The 15,026-nt window shown below is 47.9% G+C and overlaps 1 protein-coding gene across 1 annotated transcript in view; it reads left to right on the top strand.

Annotated features, from left to right (window-relative positions):
* The first annotated feature begins 307 nt into the window (after positions 1-307).
* LOC144497634 (uncharacterized) overlaps positions 308-15,026 on the top strand; it is a 65,214-nt gene continuing 50,495 nt past the window's right edge. Inside the window, exons 1-5 of the mRNA XM_078219076.1 lie at positions 308-737; positions 819-914; positions 1,008-1,241; positions 1,868-1,890; positions 3,014-3,129. Of these exons, the coding sequence (XP_078075202.1) occupies positions 327-737; positions 819-914; positions 1,008-1,241; positions 1,868-1,890; positions 3,014-3,129 (880 nt within the window). The 5' untranslated portion in view covers positions 308-326. The remainder of the gene's footprint in view (positions 738-818; positions 915-1,007; positions 1,242-1,867; positions 1,891-3,013; positions 3,130-15,026) is intronic.

Below are 15,026 nucleotides of genomic sequence, written 5' to 3'. Positions count from 1 at the left end.
TCTGGATCTGGATTTCACACCGAGTTTCACCAGAGTGGTTTTAATCGGCAGCGAGTTCAGACTGAAGAAAAATGCAATGGAATCTCGATCCCGCCCATCTCCACCTCCTCCCTCCCTCCCTCCCTCTCCACTGTCAAAATTCCCGAGAGCCCAACCTGCTCCCGACAGGGTTCAATTATTCCCCTCCGTTATCCTTTAAACCCACTCTGTGATAATAATTCCCTGAGTGTTGCAGTGAACTTTATCGGGAAATTGCTGAACTGAGGATGCGCGGCAGTAACATCGAAACTGAAAGCAGTTTGAATCAGGAAGTGCTGAGTGTGAACATGGCTTCCAGACAGCAAGCAATGAGTTGGACCGAGGAGACAATTTGTCCCATTTGTCTTGATTTCTTCACTAATCCAGTTTCACTGGATTGTGGACACAACTTCTGCCGCTCCTGTATCACCCAGTGTTGGGAAAAGGAGGAGATAAACTCCTGCCCGGAATGTAGAGAGGAGTTTCCGGAAAGAAACCTCAGGAGAAGTCGGGCCTTAGCGAATCTGGCCGAGAAAGCTCGACAAATAAAGCTAAATCCGAAAAAGAAGAAAAGGAAACTTCACTGTGAGAAACATCAGGAAGAACTGAAGCTGTTTTGTGAAACTGACAAGAAATTGATCTGTTACACTTGTGTAGTTTCGCGGGAACACAGAGAGCACCGCTTCCTGCCTTTCGATGAGGCCGTGGAAATCTGCAAGGTAAAAAGGAAATATTGAAAACTAACAGCTCATTTTCCTGCTCTGACACTTTCATTCTGTGATTTTCTCTCCCAATCCCAGGATCAGCTGAAATCTTTCTTAGATTCTCTCACAGAGAAGAAATCGGCGGTTCGAGAAACGGAACAGAAACAGAAAGGGAAGATTTCTGAAGTTAGGGTAAGGTCTCCCTGTGTTGGTTTTCTGAATTCTCGGTTAGTTTTGTTCCCTTTATCGCGGGACATTAATTATGTTTCACATTTCATTGGGTAGGAACAGTCAAACAGTCTGCAGACCCACATCACATCCGAGTTCACTAAAATGCGCCAGATTCTCACTGAGAAAGAGCAACGTTTACTCAGAGATCTCAGGGAAGAAGAGGAGAGGATTCTAGAACCAATGGAGAAAAACGTTCGAGAGATTCAGGAGAATTTAAATTCTATTGAGGAGAAACTCTCAAAGTTGCAGAAACAGATGGAGCAAAAAGACGAGTTGATATTTCTGAAGGTGAGGGAATATATTGCGGCTCAGTTCAGGGAAACTTCACACAGTCACTAAATAACTGATGATAACTGTGGAATTAATATAGAATTTACTGAAAAATCGTAACCGAATTGAACAGAATTTTGTGTCCCTTCCTGAACGGTTTTCCTGTTGTCTCTGAACTAACGGCTCCCACACTGTCTGCATATTCCCGGGAATACCTGTAACCTCCTGAGAATTAGTTTTCTTCATCTTCAAACTTGCTTTTTGATTATTTCTGTGTTTCCCAAGTTTAATTTCCTCCGAGAACTCCCATTGTATCCAGTTCCATGTTGTGAGTGTGTGGGTGTGTCTGGTACGGTGTGTGAGAGTCACTGTGTCTGTCAGCAGGACTAATATCCAGTTCCAGTTCCATGTTGTGAGTGTGTGGGTGTGTCTGGTACGGTGTGTGAGAGTCACTGTGTTTGTGAGCAGGACTGATGTTCAATTCCAGTTTATTTAACTCTCCACAATCTTCCTTCCAAAATGCATCACTTTACATTTCCGTGTGAAATCTCATCTGCTCTGAGTCTGCTCATTTCACCAGCCTGTCGAACTGCTCCTGAAATCTGTTACTGTCACCCTCACTGTTCCTGATTCATTTCTTTCAGGAGGAAGCTTGTCAGGAGAGAAGGTAGGACATGTTCTTTCCTGAAAGTCTGCAGTTTGTTAAAATAAACTCAATAAAATGTCATTTTCGTTTATTTATTGGTTGTTGTTCACAATATTAAATGATCTGTCATTGGGCCATGGAAATTCGGCGTGTAGTTCACAGACCAGAGTTTAAAAATAACCGCCTTTATTACAGTGAGTTTACATAACTGCTACAATATTGTAATAAATAACCAGGAAGTGTAAATAATACAATCTGGTTCCCAGGCCGGAAGTGATCACTTGCCCGATGTTGACTGTTAGTGTCTGTGACCTTCCCACTGACCCTGAGAGAGCTGCACGGTCCATGTTTCCAAGGAATTGGTCACCCATGTCCCTGCATGGAGCCTGACCAACCCGAGAAAGTCTCACGTTAAAGGGGGAACTGATTCTAATTTTATACTAAATACAAACTGGCTCTGTGTCCTTAACAAACACAATATATGACTTGTATTCATGTAGCACCTTTATTGGAAATGAATATCCTAAGGAGTTTCACAGGAGCGTTATAAAGTAAATTGACACAGAGCCAAATAAGGAAATATTAATCTGGATGACAGAGGTGGATTTCAGAGAGCGTCTTAAAGGACGAAAGAGAGATAGAGAGGATGAGGAAGGGAATTCCAGAGCTCAGGACCTCGGCAGCTGAAGGTCCAGCTCCCAATGGGGGAGTGACGAAAATCAGAGATGTTCAAGGTGCCGGAAATAGAGGAGAGCTGGATTCTGGGAGAGTTGTGACTCACCTGATGAAGGGGCAGCGCTCCGAAAGCTAGTGGCTTGTGCTACCAAATAAACCTGGTGTTGTGAGACTTCTTACAGAGTTGTGGGGCCCAGGGATTGCAGAATTGGATATTCAGCTTTGGGATGTTTTCAACCTTTGTCTTTGTTCAACAAACTTTGTTTATAATACAGCAAGTGGACAGGGTAAATGTTAATCATTTCCTGCAGTGTGTGATGGCTGTTATCAGTTTTTGAACCTTTTTCAGGACATGGCTGTTTCCACTCTCTGCTCTTGAATTTATAAGTTATCTCTTTTTCAATTAAATAAACAAGATTCTAATTTCACTTTGGACATTTTCTTGCATTTTTTAAAAAAACATTTACAGGATTAGTGATGGTGAGCACGCACTCTCAGTATTTGATGCCGCCCTGTCTATCGGGAAGTTCAAAGACCTTTTTCAGTGCGCAGCGTGGAGAGAAATGATGAAACTCATTATTCCCGGTAAAACTCTTATATTAATTTTCCTGATTATCAATCCAGTTGTGAAGAAACAAAACAGGCTTTAAAATCCCAGATTAAATACTCACATTTCCGGTTGTTAATACCTGGAGTCTCCCCATTCTCATATTTATCTTTCTGTGGGTTCCTCTGGGTAAGTGTCTGAAGCCATCAGCACTGTGTGTCAAAGCAGTGAAGGGATCTGTATAACCAGAGGAATAGAGCACCAATCTCAGGATGTGAAATAGAATTGCTCCAGGATTCGGAACTGGTCTCCCTGTCATTCTGGGAAACATTTTTTAAAAAATCATCGTTTATCAGGAAGACATACAGACATTCGAGAGCAAGTAATGAGCGGTAGATAATCTGTTTGGTGGAATTGGACACATTAATCAAGAGGAGGGACTGCAGAAACTGAGAGTCTGCACTGGATAAGGGAGGGAGTGTGATGATTTTATTGAAATATTCAAGGTTCAGAACAGAAAGGAGGATATAAACCTCCACAGGTTTAACACAGTCACAGAGATTGAATCAAAGTAGGTATAGCTTTAAATCTAGAATAGGAAGGGTGACAGGGCAGTTTGGTTTGAGTGAGGTTGAGTTTTTGAGTGATTCCATTGAGGTAGTGAACCAGTGAACTCACTCTATGAATTTGATCAGAGGCTCAATCCATTCTGAGGGCTGATCTTCAGAATAATATCACTGTCCTGTTTCCCACTGGTTTGCAGTGTGGGAAAATGTTCTGTGGTTCCTGAAAAGGGGACAGGAGACAAGAAATCCTCATGAAAAACAGCGGGGGCGAGAGAGAGAAAGGATCAGCGAGAAACAGTAAGAAAAATAACTCATCTCCTGGTCACAGAGAAATCATCAAAAGCTGCCTTCATTCTCGCAGTGTGAGCCTAAATATTTCAGAAGCAGTGCAATAATTTTGAGGAACAGTCAGTGTTTGAATGTAGAAAATGAGAAAACCAATTTCCAAACAACAAGATCACAGGAACAGCATTGTGATAATGATGAAGTTTTCTGTTTTGATGATGTCGTTTGCGGTATATAGGGCAGGAAACAGAGCAAATAAACACCTTACATCGTTTCCAATGGGGTTTCCAGTGGTCCCTTGAAGACCAGGGATTAAACCATTCTACAGACTGTTCCTCTAGGTGGGGCATCACCATTCAATCGAAGATCAAGATTGTATGGAGTCTCCTGGTATGCCAAATGCCTCTAGTTTGTACAGACAGTGAGACTTCTCCTTATATTTAGTGTGGGAACGCTGGATACCTACTTTGAAGCTGCTATATTATTGTGGGGGTTTGATCTCTGCCATTCTTGATATTCTGATCAATCGTCTGACCTGCCATTCATCTTTGTGCAGTTATATACATTTTTCAGGAATTTGGTGCTTTCCTTAACTTCTTTAGTCAGCCACAGATGGTGGGTTCTCCCATTGGGGATTTTCTTTACAGCATGAATATATTTATGCTGAAGATTCTTAAACTCCCTCTTAAATATCTGCCATTGCTTGTCTATCAGTGTATCCCCGAGCCCGGGGTCCCAGTTCACTGCAACTAGCTTAGCTTTCATGGCCAGATAGTTGCTCCTATTTCAGTTTAAAATACTGATTCCCTTTCAAACTGGAATTCAAATTCAATCATATTGTAGTTACTGCTACCGAGGGCAGATAGACGACCAAGCAGTGCTGACAGCAAACTGTATGTCACATCCAGCCTCATGATGAGAATGGTAAAAGACCCCAAGCTGCACAATATTTTGAGCAGCTCAGTAGACAGGGTGCTGCACAGATACACCTAATCAAGGCCAGGCAGGTCCGCCTGTTCCAGGATAGGATTCCTGTTTTGTCCTGAGTGTTCACAGTCAGATTGAATGATCTGCAGCAGGTATAGATATTATGCTTTATTTATACAGAGCATTGGTAACACCAGAACATGAGCACTGTTTAAAGGAAACACCAATTGATTCCTACTCTCGTGTTTTCTGTCCATTTATCTGTTATTATTCCATCAAATTTCTAGTGCACTAAATTGTTCACTCATCTTTTGTGTGGTCTTAATCAAAAACTTTCTGAAAATCTAAATATTCTACATCCACCATCTTTACCTTCACTATTCTGCTAGTTGCATCTTGCACAGTGGCAAGCACTGCTGACTCACAGCATGAAGGACCCGGGTTTAATTCCGGCCTTGAGTAACTGTCTGTGTGGAGTTTGTACATTCTCCCCGTGTCTGTGTGGGTTTCCTCCCACAGTCTAAAGATGTGCAGGCTAGTAGATAGGCCATGTTAAAAAAAATGCCCTTTAGTGTCCCAGGATGTGCTGGTTAAATGGATTAGCAATGGTAAGTGTTTTGGGTTGCAGGGAGAGGCCTGGGGAAGATATTCTGTCAGAGAGTCAGTGCTTAAAGGGCCAAATGTCCAACTTCTGCAGTGGATTCCCTTTCATAAGTCCATCTTGACTCTGCCCAAATTTACCATTATTTTCTACCACATTCTTTGTTAAAGATTCTTGCATTTTCTCTCCGACTGATGTCAGGTAATCAATCTGTCATTGCCCAGATTCTCTCTCCCTCCTCCCTTAAACATTGGGTTACATTTACACCTTCCAATCCGCAGGAAAAATTCCAGAGTTGTAGAATTTTGAAAGATGACCACCAATGCATCTATTTTCTCTTCACTCACCTCTTTCAGCATCTGAAGCCTGAGAGAATTATCTACTTTAAATCCCATTATTTTCTCTACTATTAGTGTTACTAGCAAGATAAGAGTAAGAATCTTGCAGTTCCTCATTAATACCAGTGCCTTTATCATCTATTATTTATGGGAGGTTTTTGATGGTGATCATTGACATTTGGGTGGATTATTGAGAATATTTGTGTGTTCTGCCTTGGTCATTTAATTTAATATGAAGTTTGTGGTGTGTGTGACCACAGATTCATGCTTACCTCATGTTAATTCTTTGTTTTAGAGTATAAGATATATAGTATTACTGTTTGACTCTTGAACAGTAAAAATATTATTCACTTCACCGCTTATTCTAATTCAGGATCGCGGGGAGTCAGACTCTATCCCACAAGGCACTGGGCATCAACTACAGTACACCCTGAACGGGACACCAGTCTATCATAGGGCATACACTCACACACAAATGAAGGGGCAATCAACCATGGCCAATCCACCTAACTTGCACATCTTTGGTCTGTGTGTAGAAACTGGAGCACCCAGTGAAATGGGGAGAGCGCACAAACTCCACACTGACGCTCAAGACCGAATTCGAACCAGGATCCCTGGAGCTGTGAGGCAGCAGTGCTTACTACTGTGCCACCTCTAAAATGATTGTGTTTCTCTCAAATTAGGGAATCTTATGACGTTACCTATCACAAAGGCCAGTGGCACACTGGAAGATTGGGAAACTTCTAACGATCAACAAAGGGTCACTAAAAAACAGAGACAGAGAGCACAGATAAAATTATGAAAGTGCAAAATATAAAAACGGACAGCAAAAGCCTCTATAAGGATGTAAAGCGGAAGAGAGCAGCGAAAGTGAATGTTGGTATCTTGGAAAATGAGGCTGGAAAGTTAATGCTGGGAAACACAGAAATGGCTGAGGTCCTAAATCAATGTTTTACCTCAGTTTTCACGATGGGGGACAGGAGCACATCCCAATAGAAACAGCAAATGCAGAGGTCATAGAAAGGGAGCAACTTGGAACTATCCTCATCACCAAGGAAAAGGAACATAGGAATACGAGTAGGCCATTCAGCCCCTCAAACTCACTCCGTCATTCAATAAGATCATGGCTGATCTGTGGCCGACCTCCATGTACCTGCCCTAAGCCCATATACCTTGATACCCCTGCTCAATAAATGTATAGTAAGAAGTCTCACAACACCAGGTTAAAGTCCAACAGGTTTATTTGGTAGCAAATACCATAAGCTTTCGGAGCAATGCTCCTTCGTCAGATGGATTATTGAGAATATTTGTGTGTTCTGCCTTGGTCATTTAATTTAATATGAAGTTTGTGGTGTGTGTGACCACAGATTCATAAGATCCATCTGACGAAGGAGCATTGCTCCGAAAGCTTATGGTATTTGCTACCAAATAAACCTGTTGGACTTTAACCTGGTGTTGTGAGACTTCTTACTGTGCTTACCCCAGTCCAACGCCGGCATCTCCACATCAATAAATGTATCTCAGACTTCAAGTAGGATGGCACGGTAGCACAGTAGTTAGCATCGCTGCCTCAAAGCCGCAGGGACCCAGGTTCAATTATGGCCTCGGGTCACTGTGAGGAATTTGCACATTCTCCCTGTGTCTATGTGGGTTTCCTCCGGGAGTTGTGGTTTCCTCCCACACTCCAAAGATGTGTGGGCGAGGTGGATTGGCCATGTTAAATTGTCCCTCAGTGTCAGGGAGATTAGCAGTGTAGATACGCAGGGTTACAGGGATAGTTGTTGGTGCAGACTTGATGGGCCTAATGGCCTCCTTCTGCACTGCAGGGATTAAACTTAACAATTGAACCAGCATCCACCACTGTTTGAGGAAGAGGGTTCCAAACCTCCACCACTCTCTACATGTGGAATTGTTTTCTCACATCTCTCCTGAACAACTTGGTCCTAATTTTTAGATTATGGCTCCTGGTTCCAGAGCTTTCAACTACCATTTTCGTTGGAAAAATATAAAGACCAATTATTAAGTGACCTGGGCGTCCTCATGCATGAACTGCAAAAAAAAACTAGGATGCAGGTATAGCAGGTAATAAGGAAAGCAAATGGAATATTCATATTTATTGTTAAAGGGATAAAACATAAAAGTAGTGAAGTGTTGCTGCTGTTGTGCAAAGCATTTGTGAGACCGCACTGAGAATATTGTGTACAGTTTTCGTCCCCTTCCTTGAGGAGGGATGTAGTTGCATTGGAGGTGGTTCAGAGAAGGTTCACTAGCTGGAGATGAAGGGTTTGTCTTGTGAAGAGAGGTTTGCCAGTTTAAGCCTATACTCTCTGGAGCTGAGAAAATGTGAGGAGATCTAATTGGGGTGTACAAGATGCTAAGGGGCATTGACAAAGCAGACTTCGAGCAGATGTTTCCTTTTGTGGGGCAATCTAAAACAAAATGTGATCGTTTTAAGATTATGGGCTGGCAGATTTAAAACACAGAAGAGGAGAAAATACAGAGGCGATTCTCCCATTGCAACACACATGTTTTTTGGAGGGTCGGGTCGTGAGATGCACGTGGCGGCCATTTCGCGGGTTCCCCGCGAGCGTTTACGACCCATGCTCATCTCCCAACCGGAGACCAGGACCGCGCTGAAAACCGGCGTGCCGCTGATTTGCATAATGACCGTACTTTCGTGTGACATTATCGGGATCGACACGACAATCTCCGCCCACGTTAACGTCTCCCACCTCTTTGGTATGATGTCACTTTGACACGAATCAGAGTAGATATATAAAAGTCTCAACCTGATGCAGCAGCCTTGAACTGGTGTGAGGAGGGAAATGCTGCGAGCAGAGTGCGGGGATGTTGTAGGCAGGCCCTGGAGATGCTTGGTGGGCTTCCTCCTGCTGTCTTCAGGTGCTGGCCTGTGGACCAGTGATATCTGGGTTGGGGGCGGGTGGGGGGGGAGCTTCTACTTTCTCAGAACTCTGTGGGCGAGGATCCCTGAAGGAGTCCTGCTCAGCCTTCCCTTCCAGGGCAGCACTGTAGCTCAGTGGGTGCGGGTCCCTGAAGGAGTCCTGATCAGCCTTCCCCTCCAGGGCACTGTGCAGTGGCATTGTCTTGCCGCGGGGTGTGGTCAGGAACTACACTGAGTGCTGGGGTTCCGGGTTGGGACAGGAGTGCACCTTGTGCTGACTGAGGTCTAACCAGATGAAGCAGTTGCTGCTCCAGGCCGGGGTGCCAAGGTTCAGACATGGACTGCATGGAATCTGATGTCACTGGGCACCCATCAGCTAATGATTTGCAGTCTGTCCCTTCCCTGTGACACGGACCAGCAACACATGCCTGTAACGGATGCTGCAGTTGCACACATGGCAATGGCACAAGGGTGCGCAGTGCCCACGGCTGCACACCGACCTGCATAATCTGTGCCAGCAATTGTCATGATGGGAATCTCACACAACCGAATTGGGTCACGCATGGCACCATGGATTGTGTGGTGTTGCCAGCTCCCACAAGTGGGTGAACTGGACAAAGTGAGGGATTGGGGTGTTGCTGGGCCTATGGAGCCAATGACGTTAATCGTCATTTTATGCTCTTTCCAAACCCCAGTGTGCAGATGGATCTCAGACTGATCGATTTGCAGCTGGCCATTAGGTGGCGGCGGAGGAGGAGGAGGCGGCTCAGGAGGTGGCCGGTGTGGAGACCCCCGCAGGAGCAGCCACTACCAGTCACACAGGAAGGAGGGCAGGGGGCTGCCACTGAGGGTTGGGAGGTGGGTGAGCAGGCTCCCAAAAGGGCGCACAGAAGGCGGAGGGTGCCGAGGACAAGGAGGTAGAGGCCCTGCAATTCATTCGAGGCCCTTTCAGAGGAGATGTGCTGTTGCCCGCTGCGGCACATTTGTGAGGTGCTTCCACACCTGGCACCTCAGGGAAGGGGCGTCCACCCACTCCCTGTGGACGTGAAGGTAACAGATGCCTTGAATTTTTCACTTCTGGCTCATTTCAGGCACCCAGTGGTGGCCTCGTTGGGATCTCCCAGGCCTCCGTACACAGATGTGTGCAACAGGTCACTGATGCCCTGTTTGCCCGGGCACGGCAGTGCATAAACTTCAATGTGGGCTGTGCACAGCAGGAGGCCCGGGTTCGAGGCTTTGCTGTCATTGCTGGGATTCCCAATGTCCAGGGAGCAGTGGATGGGACACACATCCCCTTGTAGGCCCCACATGCAAGGCTGCAGCAATTTGTGAACAGGAAAGCGTTCCACTCCCTCAATCATATGTGACCATCGAATGAGGACCATGCAGGAAGATGCACGCCATCCAGGGAGTGTCCATGACAGATTTGTCCTCAGGCAGTTGGACATCCCTGGCCTCTTTGAAGACCAACCCAGGTTACCGGGATGGCTATTGGGCAACAAAGGTTCCCCGCTAAGGTCATGGCTGATGATGCCTGTGCGGAGTCCCGAGACCGAGGTGGAGACCCGCTACAGTGAGGCCCATGCAGCACCCAGTCCATCATAGAGCGGTGCATCATCCTGCTGAAAATGTGGTGCCGCTGCTTGGACCGTCCTGGCCTCCAGTCTGACCCTGTGTGTTCCTCACACATTATAATTGTCTGCTGCCTGCTGCACAACATCGCCCAGCAGCAGGGAGACCAGCTGGAACAGGACGAGGAAGAGGAGGAGGAGGAGCGGCGAGGAGGTGAGGTGGACGTCCCACCATATCAGCAGCTGGAGGAAAGAGGGAGGGCGGCGATGGCAGGCGTCCGGTAGGGAAGGGCAGCGAGGGACGCCTTGATTACCGCCCGCTTCACCGAGCTGGTGCTGTGCAGTGAGGGGGCTGCAACCACCACACGTCCACCACACCCCAGGAGCAAGTGCAGCCGCTGTTCCCCCTCCAAATCGACCAGGTCCCTCAAACCACCACATCACGCTTCCCCAGACTCTCTCATCCCACCACCCTATCCCCCCAGAAACATCCAAACCTGTTAATGTGCCTGGGCTGGCAATGGTTGCAAGTCTTGTTTGAAGGTTGGAGGATGATGATGACTCGCTGTTGTGCACACTGGGATGCTCTCTCTGGTGCCACTCAAGTCTGATTCCTAACCTGTACTCCGAATGCACGCTGCCACCCTGGCCCATGTAGCTGTAAGGGTTGGGGTCACATGTTTGTTGGGCAATTGGTGTTGGGGAGGGGGGGGTGGGGGGGGGGGCTGCTGCTCTGCTGCTCCCTGGACATTGGGAATCCCTGCAATGGCAGTGAAGCCCAGAGCCCGGGCCTCCTGCTCTGCAAGGCCCATATCGAAGTTTATGTACTGCCCTGTCCGGACAAACAAGACATCAATGACCTGCTGCACACATCTGTGCACGGAGGCCTGGGAGATCCCAACGAGGCCACTACTGGGTGCCTGAAATGAGCCAGTAGTGAAAAATTCAAGACATCCGTCATCTTCACATCCACAGGGAGCGGGTGGCCGCCCCTTCCCTGAGGTACCAGGTGTGCAAGCACCTTGCACCAAGAGTCTGGTGGATGTTGGGGAAGGTACGGCAGGCACTCTCTAACATGTGGCTGAGTCTCCAAGGCGCAACAGACAGCACCGCTATGCAAAGGAATGGGGACCACTCAGCACTTTGGGGCGGAGGGGCGGGGGAGGGGGGGGGCGGAAGTAGAGACACATTACTCACAGCTGTGAGGTGCAAATAAAAGTTTATTGTGCTTTTAACGTTCGTGACGAATAAACCCTGACTACTGGTGACCTTCACCTGGGCTCTCTTAGTGAACTACAACTTTCTAAATTTGTGCGGTCTCCTGCTTCTTCTTGGTGCTACTCCAGGATGCACATTGGAGGTGGTGTCCAGCTGTGATGCACGCCCTGTTCCCTGTGATGCCCTTCGCAGATGTCCTCTGGGTGGCCGGGACCTCTAGGGCCCCAGCTGATTAGCAGATGACACTGTTTCAGTGTCACCCTGTTCCTCTAGCTGGCCCTGAGATGCCCCGGTGTGAGGAAGAGGGGAAATCAGAAGGTCTCGGGACGTCCGGGAACTCCTGGGTGGAAGGCCCCGGCATGGCTCGAGCCTTCCTCCTCCGTTGAGGTGCCCAGAGGCCCCAGGGACATTCCATGGGACGCCAGGGTAGCTGGACTGAGCTCCAGGAACTCCGGCGTCACCTGGCTCAGCCAGTCCTGGAGGCTCAGATGCTTCTGCCCCATGATCTGTGATCCCTCAGCCCTGGCCCTCTCAGACTGGGTCAAGCTCTGGAGCCCCTCCACTGCAGTATTCTGTGAGCAAGCCAGGCTCCGGAGCCCCTCAGCAGTAGCCCTCTGTGACTGGGCCAGGTTGTCGAGGCTCACAGGCACGGCCTGCTGTGTCTCCAGAATGCCAGCGAGAGTCCCAGCCATGGGCAGCAGTTTCAGCCACATGCCCCTGACACTCATGGCTAAGGAAAGCTGTGCCTCCTGGATGCCGTCAACACCCTTGCTCATGGCTTCCTGTTTCTCCAGGATGGCCTGGACCCTGTCACCCATGAGGACAGACCCCTCGGCCAGACTTTCCACTGTGGTTGCAACCCTTGCAGTGTTGGCCTGGTTCACACGCTGTGTCAGCACCACCTCCTGCAACAGCACTCTGTTGTACTCCCCTAAACAGCTTTGCAGTTGCAGCATGGTTGCTGACAACCCTTCCACAACCCTCCGTGTTTCCTGATGCATCTCCACCAGCCTTGGCCCTGAGGCTCGGTATCTGGCTGGGGGACAGCTGAATCCTCGCCTCTGGCAGACCTCCGTGTGCCTGAGCCCTCGGATGTGCATCAGTATCTGTGATGTGCTCACCAGATAGTGACCCAGAAGCCTCAACACTAAAGATACCCACTGTGGTGATAGTCTCTGTGTTGGTGGGTTGTGTGGTAGATGCTGGTGCCGCTTCAGTGGTGCTGTCCTCAGAAGATTCTTCAAAGCCTCCCTCCGAGGTGTTGTCCAGGGGGGTCGTGGACAGTTTGCTCCAGGACAGCAGGGGGGTCACCAACACCCAAAGGGCCGGGTTCCTCTGGGTCCAAGACTGCAATAAAGAACACACATTAGGGAAAGGGAGGTAAAACATTCTACGCAGCATCACACTTACTTCAAGGAGGACCTACATTGAGGGCGACCATAAGACATTGGAGCGGAAGTAAGGCCATCCGGCCCATCGAGTCCACTCCACCATTCAATCATGGTTGATTTCAACTCCATTTACCCGCTCTCTCCCCATAGCCCTTAATTCCTCGAGAAATCAAGAATTTATCAATTTCTGTCTTGAAGACGCTCAACGTCTCGGCCTCCACAGCCCTCTGTGGCAATGAATTCCACAGACCTACCACTCTCTGGCTGAAGAAATTTCTCCTCATCTCTGTTCTAAAGTGACTCCCTTTTATTCTAAGGCTGTGCCCCCGCGTCCTAGTCTCCCCTGCTAATGGAAACAACTTCCCTACGTCCATCCTATCTAAGCCGTTCATTATCTTGTAAGTTTCTATTAGATCTCCCCTCAACCTCCTAAACTCCAATGAATATAATCGCACGATCCTCAGACGTTCATCGTATGTCAGGCCTACCATTCCTGGGATCATCCGTGTGAATCTCCGCTGGACCCGCTCCAGTGCCAGTATGTCCTTCCTGAGGTGTGGGGCCCAAAATTGCTCACAGTACTCCAAATGGGGCCTAACCAGTGCTTTATAAAGCCTCAGAAGTACATCCCTGCTTTTGTATTCCAAGCCTCTTGAGATAAATGACAACATTACATTTGCTTTCTTAATTACGGCCTCAACCTACAAGTTTACCTTTAGAGAATCCTGGACTAGGACTCCCAAGTCCCTTTGCACTTTAGCATTATGAATTTTGTCACCGTTTAGAAAATAGTCCATGCCTCTATTCTTTTTTCCAAAGTGCAAGACCTCGCACTTGCCCACGTTGAATTTCATCAGCCACTTCTTGGACCACTCTCCTAAACTGTCTAAATCTTTCTGCAGCCTCCCCACCTCCTCAATACTACCTGCCCCTCCACCTATCTTTGTATCATCGGCAAACTTGGCCAGAATGCCCCCAGTCCCGTCATCTAGATCGTTAATATATAAAGAGAACAGCTGTGGCCCCAACACTGAACCCTGCGGGACACCACTTGTCACCGGTTGCCATTCTGAGAAAGAACCTTTTATCCCAACTCTCTGCCTTCTGTCTGACAGCCAATCGTCAATCCATGTTAGTACCTTGCCTCGAATACCATGGGCCCTTATTTTACTCAGCAGTCTCCTGTGAGGCACCTTGTCAAAGGCCTTTTGGAAGTCAAGATAGATAACATCCATTGGCTCTCCTTGGTCTAACCTATTTGTTATCTCTTCAAAGAACTCTAACAGGTTTGTCAGGCACGACCTCCCCTTACTAAATCCATGCTGACTTGTCCTAATCCGACCCTGCACTTCCAAGAATTTAGAAATCTCATCCTTAACGATGGATTCTAGAATTTTGACACTTATGATCACTTGCAAACTGGATGCCGACCTGGCTGTCCGTCACCATTCTGGATGAACCATCTCCGCCTGCCAGTTCCATGGCACTCACTTCAACGCTGGTCAGATGCCGCAGTTCAGACATACCACCACCAGTCTGTGCCCTCACATGGCAGTTATGTATGCTTTTCTCCTGCAGGAGCATAAGGTATCTAGCAAGCATTAATATATTGAAATGCATGGTGTGTAATGCATGCCTGTGACTCGGGAGTTGTGCTGGCAGTTGCGGGGAAAAGGGTCACCACTGAAGGGTGCTCGTTGAGGGGAAGGGGTTAGATTCTGTTCCTGGGAGAAGGGTGCCTTGTTGAATGCCCTTCAGGTGTGTAAGCAGGGTTTGAGATCTGTGCCAAGCATGTGCGGGGTTCCAAGTGGGAAGCTCACTCACCCTTGCTGCTCAAAGAAGGTCGTACAGTTTTTTCTGACCCTGCCGGCCAGAGCATGGTATCAGGCTCCTGGCATTCACCACTTCTGCCACCTCCTCCCACAATGCCGTGGCGGCTGCACCCCTTGGGCGAGGCCCCTGGCTGGGGAAGAGCTGCTGACGCCTCTCCTCCATGGCATCAAGCAGGTGCTCTTGGTCGGCCTCAGCGAATCTTGGGGCTGCTTTCCTCGAGTACAGCTTTGTGGTGTGACTGGCTGTGTGTCCATTCCTGAAGCTTATATACAGCTCTCGGAGAGGGGGTGCAGGTGCAGTGGC

The sequence above is a fragment of the Mustelus asterias genome, chromosome 8 (genome assembly GCF_964213995.1).
Source record: "Mustelus asterias chromosome 8, sMusAst1.hap1.1, whole genome shotgun sequence".
Lineage (NCBI taxonomy): Eukaryota > Metazoa > Chordata > Chondrichthyes > Carcharhiniformes > Triakidae > Mustelus > Mustelus asterias.
Note: the sequence above shows the minus strand (reverse complement) of the source record. Positions and strands in the feature narration are given on the sequence as shown.